This window comes from Aricia agestis, chromosome 12 (assembly GCF_905147365.1).
Source record: "Aricia agestis chromosome 12, ilAriAges1.1, whole genome shotgun sequence".
NCBI lineage: Eukaryota > Metazoa > Arthropoda > Insecta > Lepidoptera > Lycaenidae > Aricia > Aricia agestis.
The window spans coordinates 5350839-5370975 of record NC_056417.1 but is presented as its reverse complement, the minus strand read 5'-3'; the positions used below and the strand labels follow the sequence as shown (position 1 = coordinate 5370975).

Genomic DNA, 20137 nt, shown 5'->3' with positions numbered 1-20137 from the left:
CACAAGATTAGCTATCAAATGAGACCTTTTTTTATCTTAATAGGATATTTACATGAGAAGTTCTGATCAGATTAGTGTAAAAGCTCGAGAAAAACTAAAATGGCTGCCATTTTACAACCGTGAGAAAGAGAAAAAATTTGAGGGCCAATTTGTCGATAAAATATGCCATAGATCATGACATTAAAGGATCGGACACCGGTGTCGGGACACATTGTATTTTTGATTTATGTCACACTTGACAGTACACTGATATTTTTTGGAAACACAACCCATATGTAGTCAGTAATGCCAACCTGCAGATAATTTCAGTTCAGTGAGGAACCAATAGAAAATCTAGAAGTGTTTATCCTAACGCCATCTAGTTAAGATTGTTAAAAATAAAATTAAAAAATATAAATGAAAATCCCTCAATAAGTAGTTACTTAATACGGTTTATTTGGGAATTTGCGAACTAAGGAGAAGTTTTACGCCTAGGTTTTATTTTTCCAAAAAAAAAGAGAAGGGTCTTTGGTTTGCCCTCTTCTTTCTTTTCTTTTCCTATTTCATTCCTAATGAAAAAAAAAGTATTTGATAGCTGTCACTATCACTATTCCAAATATATACTAGTAATCTGTGCACTATTCACTCGTTATTTTGACATTTTATTTGTTTACAATATTGTGTGAGAGGTATTTTGGCGGTTTAAATATTATAATTATTTTACAAAATAGAAATTAATAAATGCAGTTGTTTAAAAATATTCAGAAGTAATATTTTCATCTAGCCAAAGAAGTATGACATCAATGATGTGAACATTCTAATTTAACATGAAATTTCTTCGTGTTATCAGACCAATAGGATATGATTTCTTGAAAACATTGGGTAGCAATTTACTTACTTATCAAAAAATTCGATTTTATTCGGATATGACTAGACCAATAAAGTATTTAAATGTAGCTGAAAAAAATGATGCAGCAAAAAACATCGCTTTGCATCTTTCACGAGGAACGAGTAGAAGAGTAAGTTGAATAAAATTATTTTAATACAAAGGAAGATTACACTGATTACATTTTGTTTGTCTGATTGATATGTATTATTATTAATATTTTATGAAATTAGGTATATTATTCCCTTGCTTGCAGAGAGAAGGCTTGTCTCAGTACAATAAAATTTATGAATTTGAAGCAGAAGTTATGGGTCAGAATTGTGAAATGGTGATGACTTCTGTGTCTGGACACCTTTTAGGGCTTGAGTTTGTCAGTTCCTATAAGAGTTGGCAGTCTTGTAACCCACTGACCCTATTTGAAGCACCGGTTTTTAAATATTGTCCAGAAAATTATGAAAAAATTAAGGTATGTAATTAAGTACATACAGATTAAATTTGCACTTTGTGTTCTGACTGTGTTTTAAAAAAAAGCAACCATGCACAATCAGTAATAAAAAAATATATAATTCCTTACTTGTAGAGGACCTTAGAGAGAGAAATCCGGTCCTGTCAGGGCCTCATCATATGGACCGATTGTGATAGAGAAGGAGAAAACATTGGGTTTGAAATTATTGAAGTCTGCACAGCTATCAAGAACAATTTGAGAATTTTTCGAGCAAAGTTTTCTGAAATCACTGCAGTGTCGGCGAGAAGAGCTCTTCATAACTTGGAACAACCAAACAAGAATATCAGTGATGCTGTAGATGTTAGGCAGGAGCTGGATTTGAGGATAGGTAATTTCATTTATTTCCTTTTAAAATATTTTTTTACTAGATTTCTGTTTGTGACTATTGATGCATCATTATTACCTTGCCTTAATGGCCTTTGAGCTTCCCTGTGGTCTATTCTTAATCTAAGATTTTAATATTATAACTCTGTAGTTTGGAGCCAAAGGCAAAAAAGGATAGATGCAATAATATAATCTTTCCAGTGATGTCTTATTTGTTATGTTCTTACTATTATCTACCATTAGGTTTTTACCAATAGAACAGTATTAGTACCAATTTATTCAGAATCTATGCAAGTATCAGATCTTCATCCTTGCTAAATAGCTATTTTATTGTTTTCAGGAGCTGCTTTTACTAGATTTCAAACACTAAGGTTACAAAAAGTATTTCCGAGGAAACTTGCTGACAACTTGGTCAGCTACGGGTCCTGTCAGTTTCCTACTCTGGGGTTTGTGGTGGAGAGGTACAGGGCTGTGGAGAGTTTTGTGCCAGAGACATTTTGGAAAATTAAGGGTAAAGGAGATAGTTACAATACATTTAAATACTAGTTAAACAAAAAAATGTATTAACCGATTCAAACCTTTTTGAAGACTTTCAGTCGTGGCGGCATACAATTTTCCCGTGACACGTGAGCCGTGTCATACGCCATAGAAGTAGATGACACAGCTACCGTGTCACAAAAGCTTTATGTTTTTTTTTTGTTTTTACGCTTGTATTAACTTAATTTATTTAGTTGAGCCCAAACCTTTGTTGTTGACGGAAGGTTACGTTGTTTTGAGTAGTTTTACTAAGTGTAAACCTGAAAATGGCAGGTAAGCGATTTTTTTATTCAGATGTTGAAAACCTTTTGTAGGTTTCAAAGTTAGAAAAATGAGTACCTACCTATATTAAATAGATCTGGGTTTCCAAAGTAAATAATACGTTCGTAGATAAATTTAAAGAAGTTTGTTGTTAAGTTTTTTTAACCGACTTCCAAAAAAAGAGGAGGTGTGTTTAACGATTACTCCGCTGTTTGTGAACCGATTTTAAAAATGTTTCTTTTGTTGTATGGGGTATTTGTTCCGATTGATGCGGTTCCGAGTTAGTACCATGTTCACAAAAGTGGTGATCTGATGATGGGAACAATGAGGAATCCAGGTGACTTCTTGAAAATCAAATGGGAACATATGGGTTTTGTGGGATGTGTTTTGATCATATTATGCTACCTAAAAGTAAAATTTTGCACCATGGTATACCACGGTCACGAAGGTGCTGAACCCGAAGGTGTTTGGGAGTTTCGCTGTTGTTTAAAATACCAAAATCATAAGCTACTCTGCCGTGCAGACACTAAAGCGCAGTAAGTGCAAAATCATGATTCGGAGAAAAACGCATTTAAAGTTTAAAAACGTAAAAAAATATATTAAAATGTGTTTGTTTTGTTCTTTTTCAACTTAATCTCAAAGGGAATAACGTAATCTTAATCCTAGACGTAAAGAATGCCCTGAAAACCCCATGAATAATTTATTACAGGCATTAATATTTTTGGGGCCCCTTTACTGCACAGAAAAAAACCGAGAATTACATATTAAAACGCAGTAAAAAAGGTGCAGTAATGCACCTTTTTTAGTTAGTTAGCACTTTAGTTAGTTGTGTGTTCTGGAACAAAAAAGAAGTAGTGCATACAAATGAAACAGCATAATAATTTTATTATGAAAATATTATTTTTAATAATCAAATAGAATGAATTTCATTTGAACTTCCTTTCTAAGCTTAAAATTTATTAAAAAATCTGCAATTTTGCATAAAAAAACTAACAATTATTATCTTCTCTTAGTACGTTAACATCGTTATTTTGAAATAATGCTTAAAACTGTAAATACCTAGTACTATATTTAAAAAAATACCATTTTTATGTGCATTCGGAATATTAAGCACTTCATTATACAATTAATGAGTCCATAATTGGCACTGAAAGGAACACAAAAATCTATAAAATGGTGGAACTGAGAAATAAGTGGTATATTATTAAGTAACAAATTTTTTAACTTATCAATTGTCATTAATAAAAATTAAATCCGGCCAAAATTAAGCGATTACACTTATCGTTAATTAATATGGCGTCATTTTAACCATTGTTGATATAGTAAAATCTAATATAGACCTCACCATGCAATAATAATCATTATAATTGAATATCAAGATACGATTTACAATTTTTTTTTATTTTTTTTTTTTACAATAGCCTGCAAGTACTTATATCTTTTTGTAAAAGATAATTGTACGAATTGCATACATACAACTCTTTCAAAGAATACTATACAAATACTGCATTTTAGTAAGTAGTATAGATTATATCAATATAGCAATTAACTTTTTAAAATGCAGTATTATACCTGAATTTACTGCATTTTAATTAGTAATCACTAGTACTGATTAAATGCAGTAAAGTATGGAGTTAACATATACTGCGTTTTAATTAGGTTTTCACGTGACTGTGTGTGTATACGGAACTATTTAAAAAACAGTATTTTATTTGTATTTACTGCGTTTTAATCTGAAATCACAAAAAAATCGTTGCAGCAAGTGATTTTACTGCGATTTATATAGCAATAATGTCTTTTTAGCGGTAAAATGTGGTCGTTACTGCATTTTCAAAAAACTTTAGGGTTAAAAATAAAATACTTCCATTTAACGTAGGATGATGTGAGTAAGCCAGAAATAAAGAGAAAAAAATGTAGATTTAGAATATATCAATAACGGAAAATCACCAAAATGCGCCTTACTGCGCTTTAGTGTCTGCACGGCAGTACTATGCTGATTACATTAATAATCATCATTAACACTACACCATGCATCATCAAATTATGACCCTGTTATTAGTAATTTTCATAGTCTTATAGATCGAGACTGATGTTTTTGATCATTATTCTGTAGTTTGTCTAATGATTTTAATATTATTTTGTTATTTTAAAGCATAATACTATTATTCGGATTTGATGTTATGGCTACCAAGGTGTGTTGGTGACAATTATGTTAATAAAAAACGCCAAAACTGTGTAGAAAACCTTAAGAATAACTAAAAAGAGTAAAATTATTATTTTTAAACAAAAAAATTAAAACCAACTTCCAAGGTAAAAACAATAGTAATTTTCTAAACTGAACTAAAAAGTATTAAATAATAATTCTTATTCTGTACTCAGTATTTCTGTTCTCAATCTTCATAATTTTGAAGTCAATACCGGTCCTATAAGTTGCAGTTACATTATTCTGACATAGACCTGGCGATTAGGTTAGCTGGCGGCTAGTTAGCCGGCGGGCGTCCGAATTTTTGTGATCAGAAATTTCGGATAGTGTACGGTGGGCTAAAAAAGGAGACAGCACCTACTTTTTTCAATTCACAGAATATTCAGAGAGGAAGCCTATAAGCTTGTTTTACGTAGAAAATTTAGACGGTTTTGTTCGGAGTAGAACCTTCTAAAGTGTAATTTGAGATACAATCGCTTTTTAAATGACAGGGCTCACGTGTCATACGCCACACTTGAAAAACCCATAAGACGCGGCTGCCGTATAATCCGCAATGAATGCACCTTTTAAAAAAGGTGGACGGCCCCTACTTTTTTTCAAATCACAGAATATTCAGAGGCGAAGCCTATAGGCTTGTTCTACGTGGAAAATTAAGATGATTTTGTTCAGAGTAGAACCTTCTAAATTGTAATTTGAGGGAGATACAATCGTTTTTCAAATGACACGGTTCCCGTGTCATACGCCACACGTTAAAAACGCGTATGACACGGCTCCCGTGTCATCCGCAATGAATCGGTTAACAGGAATTTTATACATATTTAGTTACGACTATAAATTATAATTTTAGCACATTCTGTTCACTGATTTGCCAATATGGTCTTTCGTAAGCGCGCCCACACTGCTTTCTCTTCGCCCCACCAAAGAGACCTCTTTAAATCAAATTAACTATTATGCCCTTCATTTGGATTTTTCGGAGCGGAGGATAATATGTAGCATTATCGAAAATTCGTTAATCTGAAGCAAAGTAGATCGCCAGTGCAGCATGGGAGAAGAAGCAATATACTCACAGCTCTCTCTACCGCGTGGGGAAAACTTATGTATCCTACTGGTTTTCGCCTTTTTTCCTTCTCATTCAAAATTACTAGACTGACTACTCACTTTTCCTCTTTCAGTAAATCATACAATGAACAATCTGAGTGTTGATTTTGCGTGGGATCGCGTGAGACTATTTGACCAGCAAGCATGCCAGGTGCTACATGACATATGCACTGAAAATCCCACGGCTACTGTTACAAATGTGAAGACAAAACCCAAGTCTAAGTGGAGACCGCTGCCTTTGGACACAGTGGTGAGTAAAAAAGTCAAAATTTGGCCTCAAAGTTATTTTATTTCTTTAGAGTACGCCATTTCTTATACCAGTATGAATCCAGCTTGACGCTTCACTCTCCAGTAAAGCTGGATTCATACAAGTCAGGCATGCCACTGGTGGCTATAGAATAAAATATGTAGTAGACTGTGAAAGAAGTCTCTTCCAGACTTGTACCGTATTATGTTGAGAAGATTGCACCAATATTTCTTAGTGAAAAACAGTGTAGCAGATGAAATTCAAAATGAAATTACACTATAAGTAAGTAATATCTCAATGTTAATATCATCATTCTACAAACACCTCATGAAGTTACCTAACTTTACAGGAACTAGAAAAACTAGCTTCAAGAAAACTTAAAATAAATGCAAAGGAAACAATGAAATTGGCAGAGAAGTTGTATACCCAGGGGTTCATAAGTTACCCTCGTACGGAGACAAATGAGTTTCCCAAAGAGATGAACTTGAGGCAGCTGGTGGAACACCACACCGGTGATCCCAACTGGGGCGAGTTTGCTCAGAGAATACTAGATAATGGTGGGCCTAGACCGCGGCAAGGGAACAAAAGTGATAAAGCCCATCCACCCATACATCCTACGAAGTATAGCAACAGTAAGTCTAGTTTAAATAATTAAAAAATGTCGCAATTTGCGAGTGCAGCCATTTTAAATTTGTCATTTGTTTAACTTGTCTCTGACGCCTCTAGTACACCGACCTCGAAACTGCGAAACTAATGCGAAACAGGAATAGAGGGACATGCAATATAACGCACTGTTGTGTGGCAGATGAGACAGTATATCGGTTCGCCGCTGTTTCGCAGTTCGCAGCGACGGTGGACTAGAGGCGTTAAAGGTACTAGTTGGAAACCGACTACATGAAGTTGCAGCAGACGACATGTCGTCGCGACACGTCATTTCTGTGTATTTCTATGAATGTGACACTAGCTTCGTGTCGCAGGGAGTTTCATAGAAATACATACAAACCAGTAGTGTCGCGACGACACGTCGTCTGCGGTTGCTTCATGTCGTCCGCTGCCAACCGGCACCTTAAGTCTTGAAATATAACAATTCATTTTGCTTATATTCTGTTATCAGTATGCTGATCTCCAATATCTGATAGCCAACCTGAAAAATAAATAAAAATATTTATTATTAGTTATAATAAATATTAATAACTAATAATAAATATTATAGATCTGTCTAAGGGGGTATTACATTATCATTTATATTGGATCATTTCTATGATCATATATAGGATCCAATATATATGATCATTTGATCATATCTGCATATTACATTATCATATTTCATTGATCCTATTTTACGTCATATGTGGTTTCAATAGCCAATGGAGAGCGCTCACGCTGACAGGTATTGACGTCAGGGTTACTAGATCTCAGAGAATTCGATCTGTCAAAAGACATCGTCATTTTTAATATGGCTTGTTTTTTGTTATTTCAGCAAGATTATCCAAGTATATAATTAGAAAAATAATTACATTACATTATTTGAAACATATTTATGAACAAAAAATTAAAAACTCTTTTTTATATTAAATAACTGGCAACACCTATTTCTATGACCGTATTGGATCCAATCTCTCAGCAAATGTCAAAAATCTATGATCAAGGAAGAAATGAATCATATGTCTATATTACATTATCCAATATCATTGACTCAATGATCTCGGATCCTAAGGGGGATATTAGATTATCATATATATTGGATATGATATCCCCTAAGGGGGATATTAGATTATCATATATATTGGATCCGAGATCATTGAGTCAATGATATTGGATAATGTAATATAGACATATGATTCATTTCTTCCTTGATCATAGATGCGGTGACGATTCCGGGCGCCATACATTTCTATGTATCGTTTTCACACGGCACCGCACGACACACGATTTTGAGACGACAATCCGCTATGTCGTCACGTTTTTTGTCTACAGATAATATATAAATAAATTCTATATTGAAAAATCGTTAAATAAATAATAAATCATAATCTAACAGCCTGCCAAACTGCATAGCGGTTTTCTGGCGAGCATTACGCCGCCATATTACATTTACATCATACCTAGTATTATAATAATATGTATATTATGGTAATAATTAATGTATTTATAATAAATATAATATGACAATATTAAAAATACTATACTATACATAAATATTATAATATGACTACGTTTTAAAATAAGCTTAACAGCTATCTTAAGACCCCAACAATAGATAACATATTTTTAAGAAGTAATGACTGGTTTATACATATAAATTGCTTACCAAGGTAACAGCTAAATTTAAACTTAATTTTAAGTTATTAATTGCATATAAACAAAAAAATTAGTAGCAAGTTCAAATTTAGTTAAGCAAGTATAAAGTCATGTAAGTTAACATTTAGTTGACTACTTATCTACTTAAAACGTGTAAACCAGCCATAAGTGAATACGGTGTCGTCGCAGAAATCGTCGCTCGTGTGAAAATACGGTGTCGTCGCAGAAATCGTCGCTCGTTCAAACGACAGCCTGTGTGACGTCTGTCTTGCAGTTCTTAAATCGTGTCGTGTCGTGTCTCGTGGGAAATTTCCCTTACACATAATCCGGTACGATATCGGGACCGACATAATATCTGACAATGTAAGACTGATTAGTTTTTTTTAATTTCAGATCTCTCAGGCAATGAGCAAAGGCTTTACGAGTTCATAGTGCGATCGTTCCTCGCGTGTTGCAGCGCGGACGCTCAGGGCCAGGAGACAGTGGTGACCACCGACATTGCTGGTGAGGGCTTCAGCGCCAGCGGACTGATGATCACAGAGAGGAATTACCTAGATGTATACCCGTATGACAGGTGGTCGGCCAAGGAAATACATGTTTATGAGGTACTAGTTACCCGTGACGTCTTTGCGTCTAAATAAGCGCGAGAACCGTCCTTTTTTAAAATAAAAAAAGCTTTTATTTTTTTTATTTGCAGACAGGCCAAAGTTTCGAGCCTACAAGTATCGACCTTGTAGATGGCAGCACCTCCCCGCCAAACTTGCTCACTGAAGCTGATCTCATCGCTCTCATGGAGAAACATGGCATAGGTAATAACGAAATGCAAACAATATGCATGTAAAAGTCACAAACTGTTTTATTGCATTTTAATAAAAAATAAATTAAAAATTTCTTATGAATGTGCGCCTACACAATATATTCTAGAATTCCAAGCCTAAATATAAAAAAATCAAGAAATGAAATACATACTAAGTTATGACGTCACAGTGACGTAATTTGACGACTATTATAAAGTCGCCGGATAAAGAGAAATTTTGTTAAAATGTCACGCGAAAAATTGGTATTCTACTAAATGGTGTAAGTAAAAGAGAGGGAGCAGCTTTAGGACAATGGCGAGTTTCTCTCTTTTCGGCAATCGGGCTTATAAAAGATTGATCACTACATAAGTGCCAAACTTTAAAGGTACCGACGCAACTCACGCAGAACACATAGAGACAATCAAGAATCGATCGTACGTAGCTCTAGCGGACGCGATACATTTTGTACCCGGGTTATTGGGTATGGGCCTAGTAGAGGGCTATGACGCTATGGGCCTTACTATATCTAAACCGCATCTACGAGCACAGTTGGAAGCGGATTTGAAGGCGATTTGTGAGGGCAGAAAACAACCGGCACAGGTTTTGGCTGAACAAGTAAGAAACTTATTGTTTTTTTTTTTGTCAGCGTCAAATTGTGAAAACTGTTGGATTGTAATGTTCCTTAGTGAGGGTAACCATAAACTAATAAAGATATTTAAGGTGATCGCATATTTATCAGCACATACGGCCTATGGGAATTCGTTGTATGAAATGATTGAAAAGATGAAACCTCGCACGCATTCGTCCGCACCGTACACGCCGCATTTCGTGTACTATGCGGTGCGTTCGACGCGTACGGTGATCAATTTCCTAGATGGTGTGTTGGTATTGAAAGTTTTTATACAAATTCTTATAATTTCACAGATAGCGATATACAAGGAAGTGTACATTAAAGTGACGGCCGAGGCTCAGAAGATAGACGCGGCGTTGGCGGAGCGGCTCAGCGAGCGGCCGGCCGAGTACACGCCCAGTGTAGAGAACATGCCCAGCATGCCTGCCGGTAGGGTTATTATAGCTTTAAAATACATTTTTAACACACTAACGGTTGCACTAACAGACATTTTATAACTTTTCAAAAATATATATTATTATGGAGTTTATGTCAATATAGTAATCATTAAATTATAAGTAGTTATTTAATCTTAAGTGCGGCCGCACAGCCTAATCGCGCCAGCTAGTAAGCTGGATCTGCCATCTAAGGCAAAAAAAATTAGAAAAAAATGCTGAAGCATGGGTCTATATGAATATTATATAATATAGTGAAATGCTTTGACAAAGAGTTGGCTCAACTCATAAAAAACCGTCGAAAACAACGATGATGTGTTCTCACTTCTTATTCATTTTCTCATCTGCTGATATCCATGTTTATTTTATGTAATCTAACAGTACAGTCACCGTGTGACTGTAGACAAATCGAAAGGACAGAAAATATAAGATACCTGGGTGTGATTATAGATCACAAAATGAATTTTGCTGAACACATAAATAAATTGGCTATCAAAATTCGTCGTCTTACTTACATATTTAAGCGCCTCCGTTATGTAGCCAATAATAATTTGTTAAGATATGTGTATACAAGTCTCTGCCAATCTATAATAACTTATGGTATCACCGCATGGGGTGGTGCACCCAAAAATCTCATGATAAATGTTGAAAGGGCGCAAAGGCTAATTCTAAAAATTTCCTTTTTCAAACCAATTCTAAGTCCCACTAAAGAACTGTATGAGCTCTGTGATGTCCTTACAGTTCGGCATCTCTTTGTGCTCTACTCCATCATGTGTACACATAAGAATACTCCCTATGACCAGCATAATCCTGTACTTTCTGAAAGAAGGCATTATCGAATTTGTAATGTCCCATCAACTAACACATACTTTGCACGAAGATTTTCCTCTTATATAGGTAGAAAACTATACAATGTAGCAAATAAGAAATATAATATATATCCTTTATCTTGCAACAAAGTTAAATACATATTAGTAAAGTGGCTAAAATCGTTAAACTATGATGAGACAGAGAATATCTTGGTAAGGACAGAGTAGGACTATTGGTATTGTAACTGCAATTTCTGCTATCTTTGCACCCTAGCAGTAGTATAACTGATCCCAAGACTTCTGTCGTAGGGCTAGGGTGTTGTAGCATTTGGCATACTTCTTGTACATCAAAGACGATAAACTTTCACTTTGTCACAATGCCGTATATAAATAAACACACACACACACACACACACACACACACACACACACACACACACACACACACACACACACACACACGCGCGCGCGCGCACACACACGCACATACACACACACGCGCACACACACACACGATTTATGATTAGATATCATTAGAAGATGCTCTCACAACTAGTGACTTACCTCTAAAATATAAATGATGTTAGACACGATTCAATAATACCTTCTGAGGGGGGGCCTGGTGACCCCTTAACACAGGGCAACCTAGTAAGGGCACCAGTCTCCTACTATATTATTAACTAATCATCATAATGATTGTATATGTGTTTTTTTTTGTATTGTGGGAGAAATTAATAAAGATTTTTTTATTTTTTTTTGATTTTTGATGTAATAAACATGGATAATGGTCATGGATGTGAGGCCAACTTTAATCACGAATATTTATTCACTTCCTATATTATGCACCTTTACAGTGTTGATGTGTCCGAAGTGCAGTGCGGACATGGTGGCGAGACAGAAGAAGAGCAACGCGGACGAGTGGTACATATCGTGTACTTCGTTCCCGAAGTGCAAAAACGCCATCTGGTTCCAACAGTCCATTGTTAAGAGCATACAAGTTTTGACCGAAACTTGTGCCACGGTAAGTTCTTACTAAATTCAAGGAAAGTTTTGATACATAATATTGCTATCTCTTTTACTATTCGTCTCGATTATATTTGAGTGAAAGGAAGAAATAACAATACAGTACAAATTTCAACTGGCCAGTTTGTAAAAGGTGTATAAAAGTTATGTAGAATATTGAACTTAGTTAAGCAAATATTCTCTTAACCTATTTAAAGAGTTTCTTATTTAACAAAAATAACACTGTTCAATACATTTTTTTTCAGTGTGGGCCAAACTACAAAAAAGTCAAATTTGAATGGCGCAACAACAGCTTAAGTCACATGTATCCACCGCCTTACGTCGCTTGTATCGGAGGATGTGATACGACGTTTCTAGAATACCTAAACATAAACCTAAGTTCTGTAAAAAATATACCTAGAACACAAGACTCGCAATCAAATGGAACTAGCAGTACAAATACGACGATTGAAATTAATAATTTTCCAAATTCAAATTCTACTATTATTCGAAATACATATAGTTCCAGCATTCCAAACTCAAATTCCAGTGCTCGAAATACAAATAATGTTCGTAACACGAATCCGGCAAGTGTTCGAAACACAAATCCGGCAGATGTTGGAAATACAAATCCGGCAAGTGTTCGAAATACAAATCCGGCAGCTGTCCGAAATACGAATACCAACATGCCAGTGCCAAGAGCGAATCCAGTCAACAGAATGCCAACACCTAGCTCGTCGAATGATGACAATAATGTCACCTGTGGCTGTAACAAAACCGCCATTTTGTTGACCGTTAGAAAAGAAAATGAGAACTTTGGTAAAAAAATGTTTTATTTTAAAGTAATTTTCTCGTTAAAGCTTCAGACTTTGATGATTTTAATGCCTTTTATATTGACACGCTACATTAGTCCATAAAAAAACTAATTGATAATCCAAACTTTTTAGGTAAGAAGTTCTACAGATGTCCATTAGGCTTGGCCAATGGTGGGTGCGATTTTTTCCTCTGGGCTCCCGAGTCAGCAAGTACCGTTCAACAGACACCTAACTTCGAGACACCACCCGCTACCAACTCACGACCAAACTCACAAACATCCGAACATACAAGAGGATGGGGATTGGCTCCCAGCCACACGGAAAATTTCCCGCCAAACGATGATAATGTCATGTGTGAATGTAGGCAGCCCTGCAGAAAGTAAGTTGCCATAGACAATAAAAGTATAGAATCATAAACAATATATTACTTTTAATTTCCCTTTGTAGGTTTTATACTAAACATTCAAAGATTTGAAAACCATCTTATTATCAATTTTAAAGTTGACATAAACTTATATGTCAACTTTACAATATTATGCATTTTATTGAAGATTGTAATTTTTTTTACTCACAAATTACAGAATAACTGTTCAAAAGGAGGGACCAAACAAAGGACGGCTGTTCTACGGATGCCCCAAACCGTTTAATCAACGCTGTAATTTTTTTCAATGGGCTAATAGCGAAAACAGTTCAGGTACATAATATTTTTACTATAAGTAAAAAATATGACTTATACTAATCATATTACGCCTTAAAGGAGTGGCCGCGCCATGCCGACTGTATGGGCGCCGCAGACTCGATCGCACAAAAAGTCTGTCGTCTGCGATCTCCCTAATTTTGAACAGATCACGGCATCACAACATTGAAACTGTTTATAAATCAATTCCTCCAATGTAACAAACAAGAATTATTTCTTCTTAGGTGCAAGTTGGGGTAGCGGAGAACAAACGGGGGGCGGTTACCGGGGCGGTGGGGGCGGTTCGCGGGGCGGTGGGGGCGGTTCGCGGGGCGGTAGGGGCGGTTCGCGGGGCGGTGGTGGTGGTTCCCGGGGCGGTGCAAGACGCTGCACCATCTGCAAACAAGCGGGGCACACGAGGGTGCGGTGTCCTAACCAATAACGGATCCGGAATGAATAAGTGCCTATACTTGTCTACTCAAGAGTTGCAGGTAGATATAAATATCACATGTGTATAGTTTGAATACATATGAATGGATTCAAATCCGGATTAACTATAATTCCTATTTATAGCCAATATTATTTTTTGTTGAATGAAATAATAATTTAGTGTAAAAATTACTCATGGTTTAAAAATTTTGTGCATAATACTCAGGATAAAATTTGGCACAGTTACTTTGTTCCATATCCCTAATAGCTAAGTTGATTGTGATAAAATCTTGTAAATATATTGCCTATAAGTTTAAGCCATAGTGTGTATAACATATAAATTTTTAATATAGTTTAATAAAAATAGTTTTATCTTACGTATAGTTTATTAATTATTATCTTAAAACGAATAGGGAAATTAACTTTGGCGATTAAATCTAACTTTAGTTATTAATTTTTCTATTCGCAACTATAAACAGTAAAACCTGTTACAGGAAAAGAGGAAGAAACAGACTTTCATAAATACAAAGAGCTATAGATAAGAAAACAGCATGTTAGGTGTCTCTTTCACAAATACAAAGAACGATAGAGATAACAAATGGATATTACATTTATCAGCACGCGTCGAACGCGCCGCATTTTAAAATTCGAATGAAATGATGTGAAGCCGCATTTCAACTTAGTCGCAGCTTTAAAGTTACCCCTTGCTACAATTTATTTTTCTTATTCTTAACCTTCAAAGAGTTGCTCTGTGCCTTCTGTATGTCCTGTTCCGCTTCTACAGTCTTGTCGGTCATCATGTCCAACAGTATTTCGAACTTCAGCCTCAACATATTGTTCTCTTCCTCCAACTGTTCTAGCTCTTTCTTCAGTCGGATATTCTCTTTGTGCGCTACGCCGGCTTTTCCTGAAGCTATTATATTGTCGTTATAAAGTTAGAGATATTATGACTGGATTGCACCAACTAACTTTAACTGTAACTTTAACTATGACTACAGTGCAAAATGTCAAATCTTTGGGTAAAGTTAAAAATGGACGCCATCAAGACGCCATATTTAACTATAACCATAGAGCTCGACAAGGTTTTAAATGTATGTGGCGAAAAAAGGAACTAACGCTGTCATCATACAAAAACCGCCATTTTTGACAGTTCTCGTTTACCAGCAGCGCTCCCGCCCACGCGCATTTATAACCTTGTTGGATCAGCTGTCATCTGTCAATTTCTCCGGGCAAAGTTAAGGGTAAAGTTAAAGTTAAATTTACCTTAACTATAACCATAACTTTAACTTTACCCACGCCTCTGGTGCAACCCAGTCTAAAATGCGTCAGATTATTTAAAAATCATAACGTCGCTTTCATATACTTGTTTATGAAAGAGGCGGTACTCGGTAGGATATTTTGTTATAAACGGGCCCCAAGACGAGCAATTTTATTGCGCAATATCACGTATTGCGCTATAAAATTGCTGCTCGTCTTTGATTATTAAACATCGCGCGCCTTCAACCTAATTGTCAAATAAACTGTTCAATAAAATTGAAGCGTTATATTGCACAATACAATTGATCGTCTAGGGGCCGGCTAACCCAAATTGGCCCTTTTTACGCCTCTAGTCCACCGACGCTGCGAACCGCGAAACAGCGGCGAACCGATATTCTGTCTCATCCGCCACACAATGTGTTATATTGCATCTCGCTCTATAATTGCTGTTTCGCATTGGTTTCGCAGATATTTCGCAGTTCAGTGGACTAGAGGCGTTAAGAGGATACACCAGGGGCAAGAGAAATTGAAAATAGGTATTTGAAAATGTATTGCTGTCTCACCAATCTCAAGTCTCCCACCGCAGAGCGCGATAGAGACAACACGAAGAAAATTCTAATAAAAGAACAGAAAATCTTCGATTCGTTGTCCGCTGATTCCTTCTCCAAAACTTAACCGATTTAAGTACTTTTTTCATTAAGAATTAAAGCAAAGCTTGAGCTGTGTTCCTATGTTTTATTTATTTTTTGTATATTTTAGCCAGTTTTGTTTTCTGGGTGTTTGAACACAGAGAAAAAACTGGCTATTTTTTGAGTTTTTGGACGTTCTTATCTTTTTTAATAATAAAATTATGAAATAAAAGAAAACATAGGAACATGTTAATAGTGGCCATTGATATTCAGAAAAAAAATCATAACTCTACTGGCATTATCCAAGGAGGAAACAGGCCTTGTACCATGAAACTGTGTTGAGACTCAAACAATCGTACGAGAATGCCGCATCCTACTCTATCAAACGTGAAATGACGTTGTTAGAGCAGGACGCGGCATTCTCGTCCGATTGTTTGAGTCTCAAAACAGTTTCGTAGTAGGCCTACAGGGTACAACGTTTGTATGGAAAAACGGCGGTGTGGACTCCTCTTAAGTATGAAAATAGAGATGCTAATATCTGTTTATAATGCTATCATGAGACTCATGACTGTGCTATGCCAATACGTTTCTTGAGTAGAATAAAGCATCCTTTGTCCTTTTGTATCTTAGATTTTGTTTATGTTAGAGATTAACTAGAAATCCCAGATTTATACGAAAGATTCGAATTAAATACAAAGTGATTCCATATCAAATTATAAAGTGAAACATATTAAACAGGTTTCGACCTAATGCAAATAAACCTGTTTTTATATACTTAACGCTGAAGTAGTAAACAGATATTCATTGTTATCTTAATGTATTTAAAATGAATACCTACATAATGATATAATATCTTGGTCGATAGGCAAATCGTAAAATGTGTTATACCACGTTTATATAAGTAGTAGCGCGTGACTTACATAAGTACCTCACGAAAACCTGGTTTTATCGACACAGCAGCTACTTGACGAATATGTGATACGATAAATATAACAAGGCCGTTAAACCGTGTGTTCACAAATATATAAGAACGTACAAAAGCAAAGTTTTGAAACTGGTCGAGCAGGAATTTTATCGAAATTACTTAAATACTTACCTGAAAGAGAATTAACAAATATGGACGCTGTTAAGCATTCGTGTACTAACCCACATAAAAATTACGTATTGAGTTATGAATGCAGTTATCCATACTAATATTATAAATGCGAAAGTATCTCTGTCTGTCTGTCTGTCTGTCTCGCTTTCAGGCCAAAACTACTGAACCGATTGCAATGAAATTTTGTACACAGTTATTCTAGAGTCTGAGAAAGGACATAGGCTACATTTTGATGTGGGAAAATATCATATTTCCATGAAAATATCGATGAAAATTAATTCGCATTGCGCGTGGCCAGCGCTCATCCCGGGGGTCCTGGGTTCGAGTCCCGCAGGCGGAACAAAAAGTTTTCAATGTTCCTGGGTCTTGGATGTGTATTAAAATAAAATTTCAAAAATCTTAAACATATTTTTTGTATAATATTATAAAAAATCCAGAAATATATCGATGCAATGAACATTTTAGTTCTAATACGATTCAACAGATGGCGTTTTATTTTTTACTTCATTGTAATATAGAACTAATCATACTTATTAGTTATTATGTTTTTGTTTATAGTTTTTAATACGTTAGAATGTTATGTTTAATAATATTATCACTTGGTATAATAATAATCAATCTATCTTATCTTATAGAACTCCTGCATTTCTAATATATGTGACAAGTTGACAACAGAAGGCGCTCTAAAATAAAGGAGTTCAAGTGTACCGGCGTGTTGGCCTATATTCCATCCAGGAAATATGTCAATGCAATCAACATTTCAATTCTAATATATGAAAACAGATGGCGTTTTATTTTTTACTTAAATATATTTTATGTATAATATTATAAAAAATCCAGAAATATATCGATGCAATGAACATTTTAGTTCTAATACGATTCAACAGATGTCGTTTTATTTTTTACTTCATTGTAACATAGAACTAATCATACTTATTAGTTACTAGCTGTTGCCCGCGACTTTGTCCGCGTGGACTTCAGTTTATAAAGCGCGATGTCAACAAAATTGGTGTCAAAAGCTATTATAAAAAAACCCTGGTACCCCTTAAATCAATACAGCTGTGCAGTGTGCACACAATAAGTATTTCATTTTTTTATATTAAACTTTATATTTTATGCCAAATTTTAAAGCTTATTTAGCCCCCCAATTACACAACTTTACCCATAAATTATTTATCATTGATAGGTTTAAGGTTACGTCACTGCACAGATAAAGTACTGAGTTATTTAATACCGTAGAATAGATATAACAATCGAAAAAAATCGAAACTTAAATGTAAGATGATACCACCTGTTATAGAAAGACTTTTGAACAAGCGTCAGCGCGATGTAGAAGACGCACGGCGCCATCTATTATGAATTTTTGGAACTAACTTAATTTGAACAAATTTACGCATTTTCACCCCCTGACAACCCTTTTTTCCAGTGAAAAAGTAGCCTATGTCCTTTCTCAGGCTTTAGACTATCTGTATACAAAATTTCATTACAATCGGTTCGGTAGTTTTGGCGTGAAATCGAGACTGACAGACAGACAGAGATACTTTCGCATTTATAATATTAGTATAAATTATGTGCATACTGCACAGCTGTTTTTGGGTATTTTGATTAATTAAGGGCCGCGCTACACCGGAATGGCAGCGGCGAGGCGAGCACTTTCAGCGCTGCCAATCCGGTGTAGCGCGGCCCTATGAGGGGTACCACTTACCAGGGTTTTAAAAAGTTTTTAAATTTGACACAAATTTTTTGACACCGCGCGCTATAAACTAAAGTCCACGCGGACGAAGTCGCGGGCAACAGCTAGTGTTCTATAAAATGATTTAGAACAAGACTACATTCAAAATTTATTAACAAAAAAAAATTGTCGGTTAGGACACTAATGCTTAACAGCGACCATATATGAATTTACTAATAAAGAAAATTACCTGGGATCCATTGCCCTTCGTCGAATGTGACTTCAAAATCGCCAAGTTTCAGTTTCAAAGGTGGAACTTCGATTGATAACTCTCTCGAGGCAAATTCGCTTCCGAATTCGTTTTTCAAAACAGCTGTATCTTGTTTTCTTACCGGGATAGTTTTTGGCGTGAATTTACTGCTAAATAGGGGCATGTTTACAAAATTGTGTTTGGGACAAACTGCGTAATATTATTTTGCTTTAAGCATAGAGAAAAATAATTTATGCAAACAAACGTAGTGATTATATTCTCTTTGATGCAAACTGCGGACGTCACAATATACAGAAAATTGAACATACTGGGACGTCACTTTCTGTTTACGTTTTGCGTTGCTCATGGCAACGGTGGTGTTGTCATTCTTATAACACGTTTTTTATCAGGAACTATATAACGTATGATTTATCGTCCATCCAACATTCTTTTATCGCGGGGGAACCGTACATTTTTATATATTTATATGAAATTACGGGGATAAAAAGTATTGTAACGTGCTAGGGTTCGAGGATTTGGAGAGAAAGACCTGGTGACTCTCTTGAAGTCTTTATTAACACTGCACTAAACACTAGGTCACAACACTTAGCACTAAGTCCAAACACTTATCACTAGGTCCAATCACTAAGCACTATCACTGTCCTAGGTCGTAGCCAAGTCGCAGGTTTCACTGGTTCACTCACTATTGATCACTTGTTGTCGCCTCAAAGATCGCTCAGATCGAACTGACTCGCCGGGCCTGCCTGCGGCTTTTTATATGGCGAGACGAATTCCAGAAAGTTACCGATTCACGTAAACAAGTAAACAACCGTAGGAACTTTCTAGGAGGCTCGAGCATGTACCACAATAAAACTGCCGTCCTTACGATAAGTGCAGTAAGTTGAATTTAATTTAGACCTTATGGACTCAGTCATAAGGTCTAAATGAAAACATGTAAACACGCAAACAAATAAACGGTAAACACGTAAACAAACATTGGACCTTTCTAGAAGGTTAGAGTATGTACTTGCGCACCTCATGCCATCTAGTATTGAGTAGGGGATTTGTTGCCTGTGCTCCCTCGGTAAGCTTCGCTGGTTTGTCGCTAGATGGCACCACGTGTCCGTATACCATGTACCGTAACAGTATGTTATGTCCTTTCCCATACAAAATTTCAGCTAAGTCGGTTTAGCGGTTTGGTCGTGAAAAGGTGACAAGACAGACAAATAACACTTTCGCATTTATAATATTACAATTTGTAAGTCCGTGACATAAAGTTAATATATCTATTGGTATATT

The 20137-nt window shown here is 35.7% G+C and overlaps 2 protein-coding genes across 2 annotated transcripts; one reads left to right on the top strand and one right to left on the bottom strand.

Annotated features, from left to right (window-relative positions):
- The first annotated feature begins 732 nt into the window (after positions 1-732).
- LOC121732775 (DNA topoisomerase 3-alpha) lies at positions 733-14246 on the top strand. The gene is made up of 15 exons (XM_042122746.1): positions 733-998; positions 1122-1331; positions 1446-1698; positions 2035-2205; positions 5868-6043; positions 6390-6672; positions 8735-8946; positions 9039-9150; positions 9524-9753; positions 10063-10198; positions 11867-12033; positions 12281-12833; positions 12962-13208; positions 13411-13523; positions 13751-14246. The coding sequence occupies exons 1-15, from the start codon at positions 807-809 to the stop codon at positions 13945-13947; spliced, it is 3252 nt and encodes a 1083-aa protein (XP_041978680.1). The 5' UTR covers positions 733-806; the 3' UTR covers positions 13948-14246.
- Positions 14247-14367: 121 nt separating this feature from the next.
- LOC121732574 (protein chibby homolog 1) lies at positions 14368-19080 on the bottom strand. The gene is made up of 2 exons (XM_042122502.1): positions 18839-19080; positions 14368-14847 (listed from the first exon to the last, which is right to left on the bottom strand). The coding sequence occupies exons 1-2, from the start codon at positions 19020-19022 to the stop codon at positions 14642-14644; spliced, it is 390 nt and encodes a 129-aa protein (XP_041978436.1). The 5' UTR covers positions 19023-19080; the 3' UTR covers positions 14368-14641.
- Positions 19081-20137: the final 1057 nt, after the last annotated feature.